This window comes from Stigmatopora argus, chromosome 21, assembly GCF_051989625.1.
Source record: "Stigmatopora argus isolate UIUO_Sarg chromosome 21, RoL_Sarg_1.0, whole genome shotgun sequence".
Taxonomy (NCBI): Eukaryota; Metazoa; Chordata; class Actinopteri; order Syngnathiformes; family Syngnathidae; genus Stigmatopora; species Stigmatopora argus.
The window spans coordinates 10,802,534-10,819,798 of record NC_135407.1 but is presented as its reverse complement, the minus strand read 5'-3'; the positions used below and the strand labels follow the sequence as shown (position 1 = coordinate 10,819,798).

Genomic DNA, 17,265 nt, shown 5'->3' with positions numbered 1-17,265 from the left:
CTTGTGCCTGGGATATTTTGTAAATAAAACCTTCGAAGCAACTGTTCATCGTCTCCAGCCTGTATTGAGATAACCAACATTCTCACTACCCGAAATGAATTGAACCCACGGAGGAAGAAAGAGCACCCTTCCTCCATTACTGGGTACAAATGAAGCATGCCTTACCTGGAAATGTCTCTCCACATGACTCATTTTGTTATTTGAGAACTTCTTGCGACAAAGCGAACATGTGGGGAAGACGCATTTGGGGAAATGCGACAAGCAGTCCTCAATGAAAATCCAAAAGGGTGTCTTTCCTCTTTCTTTCTCCACAATTTTATGAATGTTGATCGGAAAACCTTACATAATTTTGGAGCATTTTTATTAAATGCATCAAAAGCACTAAGAAAAAAAACAGGGTCAAAATCACTTGTATTTTTTTGTCCACAGAGACAATTGTTTTGAAATATTTAACAATTACACAATCATTGAACAGGTACAATATTTACCAACAAATAAATAAGCAAAAAAATCTGTGAAAATAACAATGACATTTAATTTTGTAAAAATATTTAACAATATACAAATATAAAAACAATCATATGAACTGTGCAATAGGGGAAAGGGGATACAAAATAATTCATTTTAAAGGTGACTCTTTTTCCCCATAGGTTCTTTGTTGGTTGGTTAACTTTCAGAATGCCTCTGCTTCTCCACCCCCTATGACACAACAAACAACACATTATATTTTATTATTCATCTATTTTACCTAAATACCAGTGACCAGGGAGTAAATCACGATGATTTTGGAATAGTATATAGAGGCTTCTTCAGTCCTACCCCCAGGAAGTTGGTGTGTTCGTGGATCAGCTTTCGGATGTACTCGATCCAGTCTAGTTTGGTCTTAATGGTGGACGCCTATTGATTTGGAAGACAGGCAAAAGTTAACGTGGTCTTTTGGACCACTTTTGAAAGCCAAATAAGCATCCCATATTCACTGGAATTTCTATCACTGTATGAGTTACAGTGGTACCTCGAGATACGACCTTAATTCGTTCCGGGACTGACCTCGTATGTCGATTTACTTGTAACTCAAATGAACATTTCCCATATAAATGAACTAAAAACAAATTAATTTGTTCCAACCCTCTGAAAAAACACCCAATACATGATATTGGATTGGAAAAACATTTTCATTTGTTCTAATTCGCCATCTATTAACAAAGTAACAAATAACTTGTGGTTTAATTGTACTAAAATGTGTTTAACAGTACTAAAATTTGACGGATTTCGCGGAGGCGAGAGAGAGACGGACGGACGGGGGGGGGGGGGGGTTGGGGGGCTTTTATGCACGTCAATGCGTTCGTAACATAACATAAACAAGTTTAAATGAACTTGGATTACGATGCAGACACCCTCAAAAATAAGTTTAATCTAGCCTTACACTTAACTTAATTCAAATTTTGTTTTAAATTTTGATACCTTTCTTCACCCGGGTTGGCTCTATTTGCCCCGCCTCCACCCTGGCTTTCAGATCCAACCTATGAGGGTTGTTTGCTTTAGTATTCCCTTCAAAATATTCCAAAAATGATGCACACAAATGTCCTCACAATAGAATGACGCAAGACCACTTGCCAACAAGAAGTAGTATATACGCCATTCGCACTGACTAACGGAAAAAACACTGAAAAAAATGTAACGCTCCGCCCAGTGCTCGTAGAGACATTACACGAGGGAGTTGAAATCAGAGAGACAGTGCCCATGATGTTCTTATTAGCAGCCTCTCGCATTCCACTGTATGCTCGAATATCAAAATTTGTCTCGTATATCAAGATAATTATTTGCCAGAAATTTTACTCCTATATCAAATTGCTTGTACCGTATTTTCACAACTATAAGGCGCACATAAGTCTTAAATTTTCTCCAAAATAGACAGGGCGCCTTATAATCCAGTGCGCTTTATATATGGACCAATACTAAGATTGTTATCACGATAAAATAAAATAAATCAGTCGATAGGGTAAACCATCCTCTACAGCTCTCACAACTACGAGCAGCCCCTGACTGCTATTTTCCCCGTAGAAAAAGTACTGCGCAGTGACTGCTGGGATATGTAGTTCTTTTGTCAATACACCCAATGTATTGTTGCCTGTATACATCGACATCAACACAGCTTTACGAAGGGTGGCAGGCAGCGCCTGGCTAGTTACACTAGCTACTAGAGCTAGCTACCATTTGCGAATGGATTGTGGCCTGTATACATCAACATCAACACAGCTTTATGAAGGGTGGCAGGCAGCGCCGGGCTAGTTACGCTAGCTACTAGCTAGCTACCATTTGCGAATGGATTGTGGCCTGTATACATCGACATCAACACAGCTTTACGAAGGGTGGCAGGCAGCGCCGGGCTAGTTACGCTAGCTACTAGCTAGTTACTATTTGCGAATGGATTGTGGCCTTTATACATCGACATCAACACAGCTCTACGAAGGGTGGCAGGCAGCGCCGGGCTAGTTACGTTAGCTACTAGCTAGCTACTATTTGCGAATGGATTGTGGCCTGTATACATCGACATCAACACAGCTTTACGAAGGGTGGCAGGCAGCGCCGGGCTAGTTACGCTAGCTACGCTGGACATCGGCATCAACACAGCTTTACGAAGGGTTGCAGGCAGCGCCGGGCTAGTTACGCTAGCTACTATTTGCGAATGGATTGTGGCCGCCTGGACGAACGTATAAAACTCAGCGTTTTCGATGGACAATTGTTCAATTCGGACACAGAAAATGAGGACTTTGATGGATATGTGGGTGATGACGCGAGTACATTGTAAAATGGCTAAATAAAGTTCAACCGAACTCAGTTTTGCTACTGTTGCCTTTTTAAAAACGTGTTTTTAGCATGTGGGTGTAGCGTGTATGTCTAAGCTGGTGTATGTTTTGCCATGGCTGGCTGCGTCTATAAAAACGGTGCGTCCTTTGTGTGTGTAAAATACAGAAATAGCACTCGTTATTGACACTGCGGCTAAAAATACGATGCGCCGTATAGTCGTGAAAATACGGTATGTTGGGGCACTCGTATGTCGAAGTACCACTCACTGTACTTGTTTTCTGTTTTAACGTATTTTCCCACCTATAAAACGCACCATTGCGCCACTCCCCTGGGATGCTTTGAATGGATTTACCGTAATGCATGGAATGCGCGGGGAGGCTATTTTTAGGGTGAACGTCCACTGGGTTGATCGCAATAAGTAGCGTGCCAGCAAGAAATAAAACCAGTCACTCAAGCGGCCAGGGCCATACACAAATTGAATTTAGTGCACAGAGAACGCGCACCAACCATTTTAGAGAAAATTTTAGACTTTTAAGTGCGCCATATAGGTGTGAAGATACAGCACTTTCAAAGAGAGAGAGGAGCATCTAACCTTGAGAACAATGATGCTGTCCAACGTGCAACTCATCGACAGTGCAAACTTGCCGGGGTCTCCCTCCACGTGCCCTATCACATTTAGTTTGAATATCTTAGGCGGCGGCGTGATTATAATTTTCCCAGATTTTTTTCACATGTAAAATGGCGTAAAGGACTACTCACATTAACTTTTCTCTTAAAAATGTATTTTCAGTTTCCCTTGGTGTCCTTTGCCACCTTGCAGAAAACCAAGGTCTTCTCCAAGAGAAAGAGGTGTCTTTTTGGGCCCATTTGGAAGGGTGACTTCGAATTCCACACCTTGAAGGACTCCTCTAGGAGCAGCTCCTCTTTGATGCTCTCGTCAAACCTTGAAGGAGGGTCAAGTAGGCAATATTAGAAAATGATACCTCCACGAAAACCAAATGTGTGGTCATCTTGCCTGTGTTCATTTACCATCCACCAAGGAGATGCATGGCATCGTTGGTTGTCTTGGAAATATTAAGCATCACCTCCAGGGCTTCTTGGAGCTCGCTTTTCCTCTCACGACATTCCAGGAGGTTCTAAATAAATTGAAAGAGCTTTAAGACATTGCTTCCACAGAATCTCAGTTCGCCAAGTTCCTTTATGCATGTGCAACTGAAGCAGACATGTTGTTCAAAATCTTGTTTTCATAATACGGTAAAGTTATTTAACTTATTAATATTATTGTTTAATCAGACACAATTGGAACTTGTGGTTTTGCTGATTGTCACATATTACGAGTATGTAAAGAATGCAATTCATGTGGTTTACGGAATCCCGTATTTTCTCGCATATAATTCGCCCCTAAATTTGCTTTAAAATCGTTGAATTTTAAAAAAAATCACATATAAACCGCCCCCTGATTCACAATTTTCACCTCCATATTCATGGTTTTAACTGGGAGTATGTGTTACTTTGAAGGGAAAATAAGAAAAAATACTCACACAGGTTATTTCTGAGATCCTGTATGAATCCAAAGGATTGTCTGATGGATTGCACATTCCGAAAAGGTTGTTGCCTGTACGTGGATGAAATAAGTCATTATCAGAGTGGGGACTTGGAAAAGCAATGTATTCATTCACATGCAGATTTTCAGAAAAATACCGTATTTACTCGTATGTAAGCAGCACCCTTAAAATTGCCTTAATGTTGAATTTTACAATTTACAAAGGCCCTGATTTACAATTTTTGCCTCCATATTCATGGTTTTAATAGGGAGTACAAATGTGTTACTTTGAAAGGAAAATCTTAAGAAAAATCATCGCAAGTGGTATGTCTGAGATACTCTTTTTAAAGCAGATTATTAGGGTCAATATCATAAGGAAGTTTTAATATGCCTGTCTTTGTAAATGCAAAATATCAAATTATTTTGTTTGAAAAAAGAACTAAGTCTATCTTGATGAGAACCCAATGCTTTTTAATGACAGAAATTACAATTTTCTTATCACAAGTTTAAGATGTTGTGGCGGACAAATTGCTTATGTCGAAACCGATTTTTTTCGATGGTTCATATTACTGCAATAGTTGTCACTTTTGAACAAGAAATAAAAAGAAAAAAATCTAAGCAGAATTTTGTTTTATTTCATAATCATAAATGTACAATTTCCTTTCAAAAAGGAAATAACGCAAGTACAACCAGCAAGTGTCCGCACCGGTATAATGTTCACCAAGTCTCTGGGTGGAAAAATAGCATGATAAACATTACACAGGTATCAAGGCTGATATTTTAACGATCGACCGCAAGACCTTGGATCAGCCTTAAATACTATTGTGACTACCTACTGAGGAGTCTAGGGTCCTTTGGAGTGTGTAGGACACTGCTGAGGACTTTCTACGACACTGTGGTGGCATCTACAGTGTTTTATGCAGTGGTCTGTTGGGGATGCGGGAGCACGGAGAGGGACAGGAACAGGCTGAATAAGCTGGTCAGGAGGGCCAGCTCTGTTCTGGGCTGTCCTATGGACTCTGTGGAGGAAGTGGGAGAGCGGAGAATGCTGACCAGGATGATGTCCATCAGGGACAGCACCTCCCACACCCTGCATGAGTCTGTGGAGTCCCTCCGAAGCTCCTTTAGCAATAGAATGCAGCACCCTCATTGCAGGAAGGAGCGCTTCTGCAGATCCTTCCTCCCATCAGCTGTCAGGCTCTTCAATAAAAAAATGGCTGAGTGTTAAGACCTACCGTATGCATGCATGTACATTTATGTGTATGTATGTATATATGTGCTAAGCAACACGCTTATTTATGTATTTATTCATTAACTTACTTATTACCTATCTATTTATGTCTAAAATGCCTTTCCTATTCCTGCATCCTCACCCTCTTGCTACTGTGACAACGAAATTTCCCAAATACGGGATGAATTTAGTTATCAAATGTGCTGACATGGTAAATGCTAAGAACACATCTGTTAAAGCTACTCCCGTCTGGCCAGTCAGAGCACATTTATAACTGGCAAGCACAAGTGAGTTTTTTCACTTTTTATGCAAGATAGTTTTTCTTCTTGAATTTCATTCATAGGTGTTCAAATAAATTTCGTTTTGCGTTTTATCGGTTTATCTTTTTCCTATTTTGAAATAAATTACAATATGGGCCGCATTGTCTTGCGTCATGGTGTTTGGTCTTTGTCACCTTGCAGGTTCATGCATGTCATTTTTTTATGCGCATATAAACTGTACCCTTGACTCAGTCATTTTTTGTCCGACAAATGCGGCTTATATGCGAGTAAATACGGTAATATAGGCACAAAAACAAATATGGATACATAAAAACGTTTTAAAGAAATTCATCCCGTAATGGTTGTTTTCTTATGGCAAAACAGAAAATAACCAACTAATAGTAAATGTTAATTTGCCAACATCTACTGGAAAAAAAAGAGTATATCAACACTAAGTGTTGTGCGCATATAAGGCATTCCCTTGATCTAGTCATCATTTTTTTTTGTTACAAATACAGCATATATGCGAGAAAATACAGTAATACTAAAATATTTCCAACATTTTTAGGCATGTCTTTACCAGGACCGGATATCTGAAGATTCTCAGCACAGGCTTAACAAGGTAGGAGTTGATCGTGTTTGGGAGTTGAGGTTTCTGCTGAATATTCTGTTCAACACACAGAGAAAAGACTCTAAGATCATGAAAATGTGTCCTGAAGTCAAGTTTGACATTTAACTTACATCAAAATAGTTCAGAGAATGTTGAGTTTAGAGGATCGTGGATGGTTCTTGCAATAATCCACATACAACTGAAACTTCACAGCCTACAAACAGGATACATTTTTACTTTTTACGGAATCATTATGGGTCAAATGTCAGCGGGATAGTGGTTATGGATAAAGCAATAAATACCCATGTGACAAAGCAGCGTCCAACCTCCTCAGGCATGTGTTCATATTTCTCCAGTTCTTTGAGAAAGATGCTGAAAAAGAGATGGTTAATAAATACGTTTTAAAAAGTGAATGGCGTAGATCAACATCAAAGATTTATGAGTCTCATTTTATTAAATTAGAACGTGCATAAAAACGTTGCCTTACGTAAGCCAATGTTTTAAGAATTTACCAAGAGCAGCCTCATTTATTAAGATTTTTCAACTCTTTAAAAAACAAACACTCGAAACTTTGACATAAAAGGCTTTAGGTTTCATTTTTTGTGAAAAGTCACATTGTTTACTTGTGGTGGAATTCATATAGGTCCAGCAGGTTTCCAAAGATGGTGTTGCATTTTGCTGATTCCTGCAGGGCTCCTATAGTTGGTACGTATCTCCGATGTGAAAATCTGCCAATGGCACACAATTCACATGGTTAGAGATTGTCTAAAATAAAATGGATGGAAACAGAAAAGAAACTCACGTCAATGCGCTACACCAGGTCTTGCACGCATGTCTGCTTGAATCAGCTTTGCCACAATGAACATGCTAAAAATGAAAAAAGGCATGAATGTGCCAGCGACTGATCAAGCAAAGTAGGCATGGGTGAGAGGACATTTATAATTGAAAATAAGGGATATTATTGGCATTTACATCTTCCATTCAGAAACAAATAACAAAATAAATAATGATAAATAAATAAAAAATCCTACTTGTTAAATGATACTACAAAATTCACAAATGGATAATGAGCCACATACCTTTTTTTGGAAGCAGATTTTTTTTCTGTGTTTATCTTGAGTGTCGAGAATGACATCCATTTCGAATTTCACTGCGGTTAAGCCAGCGGACATTTGCGTTTTCGTGGTCAAATGAGCGGACGCTCAAAATAGCCCCCCACTGAATCCAAGCATTACGGTAATTCAATTCAAAACAGAAGAGCAGCGGCTAACTTCGTGTGCTTGTAGTGCTTTTAAACCTTTAAAAATACTCTCAACAGTCAAAAAACTGCACCATATAACTCCAGCATTTTCATTATTTAAATATGAAATAAAGTGTCAGGCTTAAAAAATACTTTACAAGTACAATATTATGTGAATCCCCCCTTTTTTGTCCATTTCATCATCCATATCACGCATCCTCGAAATGGTTGCGAGGGTTGCTATATGCGTACTTTGTTCAAGGTTGCAGGTCCCATTTTTGTGGTACTGAAAATCAAGATTTTTTTTCCGTAATTTCCAGGCAAGGTGGGTCAATCCTAGTAGACCTCCATGACTAATAACATACATAAAATAATGCAATTTCACGGATTAAATTAGGAGAAAATTGGAATTAAAATGCGTAGTAAAGGGTTGCGGGGGTTGCTATATGCATAGTTTGTTCAAGGTTGCTGGTCCCATTTTTGTGGTACTTTCCAGGCAACGTGGATCAATCCTAGTAGCAAACCAGGTGGCCAAGGCATGAGAGGCTGTTTATGATTTTAGCGCAATGTCTTTTTTGCCGCATCTGTTTTGTGTATACAGATATCTAGCTTAAGAAGCTTAAGATGGCGGCGCGCACTGACGCAGCGGCTTTATGCTCTCCAGTTCGGTGTCGTTCGTTATCTTACAGTCGCCAGGATTTAATCACTATCCGAAGGATATGCGATACATCCGATTTCTCAACAAACTCTCCGCGATCTCCGTGGCTAGCCAGCCCACCAAAAGCACGTCGAAGGCGGCGAAGGGACAGAAAACAGAAGCGTGGATGCCGGGCGGGCCTTGCTGCTAAGCTGAAACAACAACCACACCAAGCACCGCTTCCTAGTATCTTTTTGACCAACGCCCGATCCATCACCCACAAAATGGATGAGTTGGAACTTCGTATTGCTACCAACAGCTTTGTTAGAAACTGTAATATTATTATCATCACAGAAACGTGGCTACACCCGCATATCCCCGACGCTGCGGTATCGCTAGCTAGCCGAACGCTTTTTCGGAACGACCGTTCAAAAGAATTAACAGGCAAAAGCAAAGGAGGAGGACTGTGCATGTTTATACATAATGAATGGTGTTGTGACAATAGGATCATTGACACTCACTCTTCCCCGGATTTAGAGTTATTGGCAATACGGTGTAGGCCCTATTATCTACCGAGAGAGCTAACTGTCGTCATAGTAACGGCTATCTATATACCTCCGAATGCAAACGTTAACACGGCACTTAAGCTCCTGCTAACGGCTGTAAACAAACAACAGCTTGACCACCCCGATGGAGTTTTTATTGTCGCTGGTGATTTCAACAAGGCGTGTTTAAAGACTGTTTTACCTAAGTTTATTCAATACGTAAATTGTAATACTAGAGGAGACAAAACTCTTGACCATGTCTATTCTATCATCAAACATGCTTATAAAGCCACTTCCCTCCCTCACCTAGCTGGATCAGATCACCTCTGCCTATCTCTCACCCCCGCTTACACTCCACTCCGGAGGCAAACAACACCACAAATAAAGATAATAAAAACTTGGCCCGACGACGCACTCTCTCAGCTGCAGGACTGTTTTTCCCGCACCAACTGGGAACTTTTTGTACACGACAACCTCCAGGACTACACGGACTCTGTACTTTCTTACATAAAAAACTGCATTGACAACGTCACTCTAGATAAACAAATACGGGTTTTTCCTAACCAAAAACCCTGGATGACCAATGAGACACAGGCACTCATCAAATGCCGTAACTCCGCCTTTAGATCAGGGGACAAGATAAAATATAGAGCTGCCAGAGCTGAGCTGAAAAGAGGCATTAAAAAGGCCAAGGCAGCATATACCAAGAAAATTGAGGAGCACTTCACAGAAAATAACCCAAAGAAGATGTGGCAAGGAATACGACATATTACCAACTACAATAACAATAATATGTCTGTTAATGCAGATGCCTCACTAGCGGAGAAATTGAACCGTTTCTTTGCCCGCTTTGAGACTGACAAATCAGACCCAGTCTCAACACCCCCACCACCACCCTGCAGCAATTCACTCACGTTCCGGGAACAGGAAGTGAGACTGGTAATGCGGTCTGTAAACACCAGGAAGGCTGCTGGCCCAGACGGAGTACCTGGGAAGGTGCTCAAAGCCTGTGCTGACCAGCTGGCTGGAGTCTTCACAAACATTTTCTATTGTTCCCTGCAACAATCCATCATTCCATCTTGTCTGAAATCTGCCACCATCATCCCTGTCCCCAAAAAGCCAACCATTGGCAGCATGAATGATTATAGGCCTGTTGCCCTCACGGATGTGATCATGAAGTGCTTTGAAAAGTTGGTAGCCCGCCATATCAGGAATACAATCCCTCCCTCAATTGACCCTCACCAGTTTGCTTATAGAGCAAACAGGTCCACTGATGATGCTATTGCCATTGCTCTTCATACAGCACTGAGCCACCTGGAACACCATGGGAACTACGTGAGGATGCTCTTCATTGACTATAGCTCAGCCTTCAACACCATAAAACCGGACATTCTGACTGACAAACTCTCCCACCTTGGACTATCCTCTTCAATCTGCTGCTGGATAAAGAACTTCTTGACCAACCGACCACAGACTGTTAGACTTGGTCCCCACCTCTCTTCCTCCATTACACTAAGCACTGGCTCCCCTCAAGGCTGTGTACTGAGTCCTCTTCTGTACTCCCTGTACACATACGACTGTACACCCACCCACCAGTCTAACGCCATCATCAAATTCGCTGACGACACCACTGTGGTCGGACTCATCTCAGGAGGGGATGAGTCGGCTTACAGAGATGAGGTCAACAATTTGTCTTCGTGGTGCTCGGTGAACAATCTCACACTGAAAACCACGAAAACTAAAGAAATAATACTGGACTTTCGCAAACACGGCACAGATCTGGCCCCACTCCTCATAAATGGAGTATGTGTAGACAGGGTCCAGTCCTTTAAATTCCTGGGGGTCCACGTCACGGATAAGCTCTCATGGTCTACAAACATCACGGCAGTGGTGAAGAAGGCTCAGAAACGACTCCATTTCCTCAGGGTACTTAGGAAGAACAACTTGGCCACCAAGCTTCTGATAACCTTCTATAAAACCACTGTAGAGAGCATCCTGGCGTACGGCATCACAGTGTGGTACGCTGGAAGCACGGCGGCAGACATAAAGGCCATGCAGAAAGTGATTAACACTGCCCAGAGGATTGTCGGCTGCTCTCTGCCCTCACTGGAAGACATTGCCAGCCCTCGTTACCTCAGCAGAGCCAAGAACATCATAGGGGACCCTTACCACCCTGGTCACAATCTGTTCCAGCTGCTGCCCTCTGGCAGGCGCTATAGGTCCCACAAAGCACGGACAAATAGGCTTAAGGACAGTTTTTTCCCCACATCCATCAGAAATCTAAACTCGCGGTAACATAACACACATTCCCTTCTGCGGTAATATAAAAAGAGGTTTGGGTGGTGATCTGCCTCCTACTAGCTGACTGAAGTAAGGTAAGTGGAAGACAGTGAGAGGTAAGAGAGAGGTAAGCGACCTGTATCCACAATAGCAGAATGCCATTTTGCCGAGTAAACGTAGATTTAGGTCTTTTGCCGAGTAAACGTAGCTTATGGAGAAGCACCATCAATTTCGTCACACGCAGTTTCTGCGTGTGATGACAAGTAGGCTTTTTGTGTTGTGATAACGACAACAGGGGCCTATGTCCGATTATTATTATTAAAATAATAATGTCCGATTATTATTTTTATTAATGTTTTTTTCAGTACAAACCAATGCGTGTTACTTATACAAGCCTTAAACATACAAATGCACTTATATCAACCTTCAATATACTTATATAGGCCTTAAACATAAATTATTACAAAATATAGCACTGAATCAACTTACAGACAAATTCAACTTATGAACAATCGCTCGGAACCTAACTCGTTCGTAAGTAGGGGAGCGTCTGTATGTGCTTCACGGAGACCTGGCTGAATGAACTAATTCCGGAGACTCTCGTCTCCTTGGATGGCTTTCAGCTGGTGAGGGCAGACAAAGATGCTGAGGAGAGCAGTAGGAAGAAAGGTGGGGGACTAGCTGTTTTTATTAATAGTAGACGGTGCAGCCCCAGGCATATTACTGTGAAGGAGCAACTTGTGCACTCGAGATATCGAGCTAGTAGCTGTTAGCATCAGGCCGTTTTACGTTTTACATCCCCCGGGAGTTCTCGCACGTTATCGTAATAACTGCGTATATACCTCCCTCGGCCGATGCGACAATCGTTCGCGAGCTGCTCCACGCTGCTGTGTCCTGGCTGCAGACGCCACACCCCCAGTCTCTCCTTATCTCTGGTGATTTCAACCATGCTCCCTTGGCTTCTACTCTCCCCACCTTCACTCAGTATGTGAAGTACCACACCAGGGAACTCTGGACCTGCTGTATGCCAACACAAAGGAGGCATACAGCTCAGTCCTCCTCCCCCCACTGGGCCGCTCAGACTACAACCTGCTCCATCTGATCCCCACCTACATCCCTATGGTGAGGAAAGTAAAACCTACCACAAGGATCATACAAAGATGGACCGAGGAGACCAGCATGGTACTGAGGGACTGTTTTAAGACCACTGAATGGGAGGTGCAGTGCAATTCACATGGGAAAGACATTGACAGCTTGACCCACTGCATCACAGATTTTATTAACTTCTAAGTTGAGAACATTGTACCCTCCAAGAAGGTCCGTTGTTTCTCCAACAATTAGCCCTGGGCCACCAGGTATCTAAGGGCCCTCCTGAACAAGAAGAGGGCTTTTAGGTCTGGGGAGAAAAAAAGTCTGAAAATGGTGCAGAAGGAGCTGAAGAGAGAGATAAGGAGGGGAAAGACTGTATTATATTGATACTAGAATTGTTAATTGCCTCAGGTTATACAACTGTGTTTAACCACACCCCCTGGTGACCGTTGTGAAATACAGCGTGACCCGGATGGAGTGGTGTTGTGTGTCCGGTTCTGGTGTTGCAATAAAGAGCTACACGTGTGAACCCTGGGTCCGCCGTCTATTTCTGTTATGGTTATATTAACAGTTATATAAAGTGCAAAGTTATCGCAATTCGCCGTGGGCCACCAGGTATCTAAGGGCCCTCCTGAACAAGAAGAGGGCTTTTAGGAGAGAAAAAAAGTCTGAAAATGGTGCAAGAGGAGCTGAAGAGAGAGAGATAAGGAGGGGAAAGACCATCTACAGGAGGAAGCTAGAGAACCAACTCCAGAGAGCCAACACCAAAGAGATCTGGAGGAGCTTGAGGACCATTTAAGGCCATGGAGGCAACAGTGAGAGAGACCCAGAGTCCGGAGACAGGGAGTGGGCCAATGAACAAATTCAGTCCTGCCCCCAGTCCCCTGACGCTCCAGACCAGAAGCTACTCTCCCCCCTCTTTCTCCTCCCCCTCCCCCTCTTCCACCTGTCTCTGCATTAGTGTCAATCAGGTGATAAAACAGCTAAAGAAGATTGAGGCAAGGAAGGCTACCGGTCAGGACGGCCTCAGCTCCAGATTACTGAGAGACTGTGCGTATCAGCTTGGCAAAGTGATTCTGCGTATTTTCAACCTCAGCCTTAGTCTGCAGAAGGTCCCCACATTGTGGAAAACTTCCTGTGTGGTCCCAGTTCCAAAGACTGTGAACCCCAGAGAGCCAAACCACTTCAGGCTGGTAGCATTAACCTCTCACCTGATCAAGACATTGGAGAGAATCATCCTCAATCACCTCAGCCCCCTGATGAATGCAGAGCTGGACCCTCTGCAGTTCGCCTATCGTCCAGGCATTGGTGTGGAAGATGCTACCACCTACCTGATGCACAGGTCTCTTTCACACCTAGAGAACACGGGAAGCACGGTGCGAATGATGTTTTTTGACCTCTCCTGTGCGTTCAACACCATTCAGCCAGTCCTACTGGAGAGGGAAACTGGAAGAGGCTGGAATAAGGAACCACCTCTGGAAGAGGCTGGAGTAAGGAACCACCTCTGGAAGAGGCTGGAGTAAGGAACCACCTCTGGAAGAGGCTGGAGTAAGGAACCACATAGCCGCATGGATCATTGACTTCCTCACTGACAGACCACAATATGTGAGACTCCAGGACTGTTCGTCTGATGTGGTAGCTTGCAGCACGGGGGCCCCACAAGGCACAGTGCTCTCCCCACTCCTCTTCTCCCTCTACACATCAGACTTCAAACATAACACAGACACCTGCCAACTCCAGAAGTTCTCCGACGACACCACTATTGTTGGACGAGTGACAGACGGGAACGAACTAGAGTACAGGGAAGTCATCACAGCCTTTGTTGACTGTTGTAGGCAAAACCACCTCTACATCAACATCAGTAACACAAAGGAAATTGTCATCTATTTTCAGAGGAATCCTCAACAGACCACTCAGGTGAACATCCAGGGTACAGACATTGATAGCGTGGAGAATTTTAAGTACCTGGGTGTTCACCTCAACAACAAACTAGACTGGTCCACAAACATAGATGCCCTGTATAAAAAGGGGAGTGACATTCTCTGATGGAAGCGACCAGAGTTATGGAGCCGTGGTGTACCTCAGATGGGAGACAGCGACGGGCTTCAAAGTCAGACTCGTCGAGTCCAAGGCGAAACTCTCACCACTTGACCAGAAGGGAGAACTAGTAAAAGCTGAAATATGTGGCGCTGTCTATGCGGCTCGCCTCAGAAGATACATCGAAAAGCACAGTCGAATGGAGATTGAAAAATGGGTCCACCTAGTAGACAGTCAAACTGTGTTAGGAGCAATCCAAAGAGACAGTTACGGATATCAAACTTTCTTTGCGAACAGAGTTGGAGAAATTCAGAAGACCACGTCCGTTGACGACTGGTGGTGGATCCAGGGAGACCTCAATGTAGCGGACATACTAACAAGAGGAGTTGCCCCGGAGGACCTCAGAGAGGGCTCCACGTGGCAAGATGGACCAGAATTCTTAAGGCTGCCCATAGGAGAGTGACCAAAGAAGTCGCTGCCTATGCAAGGGAAGGAATTAATAAACTCCAAAGGAAATCTTTCACAGCAGTACAGACCAGGTCACAGACGAAAAAATACACGAGCGATGCACCATTTGCCGGAACAAGTAATCCGACCCATGCCACGAATGGGAAAGATCAGAGTATCCCACAAGAGGCTGCAAGCGGAGATGAGCCCTGAGCCTGAAGACCTCCAGCCGGATCTGCTGTGAAAGAACTGATCGATGTAAGGAAATTCAGCAGCCTAACCAAGTTGATCAGGGTTATAGCCTGGGTATGAAGAGCTGCAACAAAATGGAAGTGTATTGGAAAAAAACCCAACTACAAGTAAACCAAAGAGGCAGAGACTCTCATCAGACCAGATAAAGTCCAGAGCCAAGCAAGCTGTACTTACACTGAGTGAGTATGAAGAGTCGAAGAGGGACCTCTTCCAGGCAGCCCAAGAGGGTGCATCCTTCCAAGACACCACCCTCAACAGGTTGGCTGTATACAGAGGCGGAGACTGAACTCTTGGTCTGCGGAGGAAGATTTCAAATCTTCGACAACGACAAAACTGCCGTACCAATTTTACCCCATGATGCATGGATATCTTCTCTTCTGGCACAAGAAGCCCACAACGCAAACCATGAACAGCAGGCACACTCCTGCGTATGAGGAAGAAAGCGTGGTTTATAAGAGGCCAAAGATTGGCTCAGAAGATCGTAAATGATTATGTAACCTGCAGAAAAAACAAAGCCAAAAGATGCCAACAAATCATGAGTGACCTCCCATCCGAGCGAACGACACCAGCCAGGCCATTTCAATACGCAGCTGTGGACCTGTTTGGCCCTTATGAAGTGAGGGATGAGGTGAAGAAGAGAGCAGGACTCAAAGTATGGGGACTAGTTTTCTGCTGCATGGCATCCCGAACCCTACACACAGACGTTGTAAATGACCTGTCATCTGAAACGCCTGTCCCCATCAAGAAATTCGAGATGAAACTCTTGACCGAGGGGTTTTCGCTCATAGATAAAGCCATCGCACACTTCGAGCAGCAAGACCCAAATATTGAACGTTGCACAAAGGTTGCAAATCAATTGAATGATGCCATACAGTGCTACCGCATCATTTATGATGAAAAAAAGAAGAAAACTGTGCAATCGTCGTTAGATCGCTTCTTTCGGCCAGTTTAGGGTTAGGGTTTTCAAATGTATTTATTAACCATCTCTTTTTCAGCACCTTTCTCAAAGAACTGGAGAAATATGAACACATGCCTGAGGAGTTTGGACGCTGCTTTGTCACATGGGTATTTATTGCTTTATCTATAACTACTATCCTGCTGAAAATTGACCCATAACGATTCCCTAACAATTTAGCTTGTTTGTAGGCTGTGAAGTTTCAGTTCTATGTGGATTATTGCAAGAACCATCCACGATCCTCTAAGCTCATCATGGTGCATTCTCGGAACTATTTTGATGTAAGTTAAATATCAAACTGATCAAAACTTGACTCCAGGACACAAATTTTCATGATCCTAGTCTTTCCTCTCCCTCTGTGTTAAACAGTAAATTCAGCAAAAAAAACAATTGCCAAAAACGATCGCCTCCTACCTGCTGAAGCCTGTACAGATAATCTAAAAATATCCACTCGTGCTCAAGGTAAGTCCAAAAATGGTGGTAAGATTTTAGTATTCAGTAAACCAACATTAATTGCATTCTTTACATACTCATTATGTAACATTCAGCAAAACCACCACTTCTAAAGGTGTCTAATTAAACAACAATACAGTGGTACCTTGAGATACGAGCTTAATGCGTTCCGGGACTGAGCTCGTATGTCGATTTACTCGTATCTCAAATCAACGTCCCTCCAAAGCTCCTTTAGCAATAGACTGCGGCACCCTCATTGCAGGAAGGAGCGCTTCCGCAGATCTTTCCTCCCATCAGCTGTCAGGCTCTTTAACAAAAAAATGGCTGAGTGTTGACACCTACCGTATGCATGCATGTATATATGTGCTAAGCAACACAAATATTTATTTATATATTTATTCATGTATTTATTTATTAACTTACTAATTATCTATCTATTTAGATCTAAAATGCCTTTCCTATTTCTGCATCCTCACCCTCTAGCTACTGTGACAACGAAATTTCCCGAATACGGGATGAATAAAGTTATCCAATCCAATTCAACCCAATGTTAATTTGAAGCGAAATTTACCATGATAGATCAGAAAAATGGGACAAATTGCACGTGTAGCAAATTTAATTGCTGGACTTAGTTCAGGGCAAATTATTATTCGTTTTAAATATAAAAATTACAATCCAATGTCAATTTGAAGCGAAATTTACCATGATAGATCAGAAAAATGGGACCTGCAACCTTCACAAATTGCACATGTAGCAAATTTAATTCCAATTTTCTCCAAATGTAATCTGTGAAATTGTATAATTTGAGTTTCTGAGTAGTCAGAGAGGTCTGCTACTAGGATTGACTCACTTTCTCTGAAAACTGTGAAAACATTTTT

At 42.7% G+C, this 17,265-nt stretch overlaps 1 protein-coding gene across 3 annotated transcripts; it reads right to left on the bottom strand.

Annotated features, from left to right (window-relative positions):
* Nucleotides 1-365: 365 nt before the first annotated feature.
* LOC144067518 (uncharacterized) lies at nucleotides 366-9,964 on the bottom strand. Of its 3 annotated transcripts, XR_013297959.1 has the most exons (11): nucleotides 7,532-9,964; nucleotides 7,255-7,319; nucleotides 7,076-7,180; nucleotides 6,755-6,824; nucleotides 6,423-6,509; nucleotides 4,350-4,423; nucleotides 3,824-3,944; nucleotides 3,568-3,751; nucleotides 3,401-3,474; nucleotides 820-897; nucleotides 366-699 (listed from the first exon to the last, which is right to left on the bottom strand). XR_013297959.1 is itself a non-coding variant. In XM_077591338.1 (7 exons), the coding sequence occupies exons 1-6, from the start codon at nucleotides 7,622-7,624 to the stop codon at nucleotides 4,355-4,357; spliced, it is 489 nt and encodes a 162-aa protein (XP_077447464.1). In that variant the 5' UTR covers nucleotides 7,625-9,964; the 3' UTR covers nucleotides 3,786-3,944; nucleotides 4,350-4,354. The 3 variants fall into 3 exon arrangements, 1 of the variants encoding a protein (XP_077447464.1); XR_013297960.1 differs by lacking the exons at nucleotides 6,755-6,824; nucleotides 7,076-7,180; nucleotides 7,255-7,319; nucleotides 7,532-9,964 and adding an exon at nucleotides 6,584-6,665 and having other exon boundaries at nucleotides 373-699; XM_077591338.1 differs by lacking the exons at nucleotides 366-699; nucleotides 820-897; nucleotides 3,401-3,474; nucleotides 3,568-3,751 and having other exon boundaries at nucleotides 3,786-3,944.
* Between the last annotated feature and the right edge of the window lie 7,301 nt (nucleotides 9,965-17,265).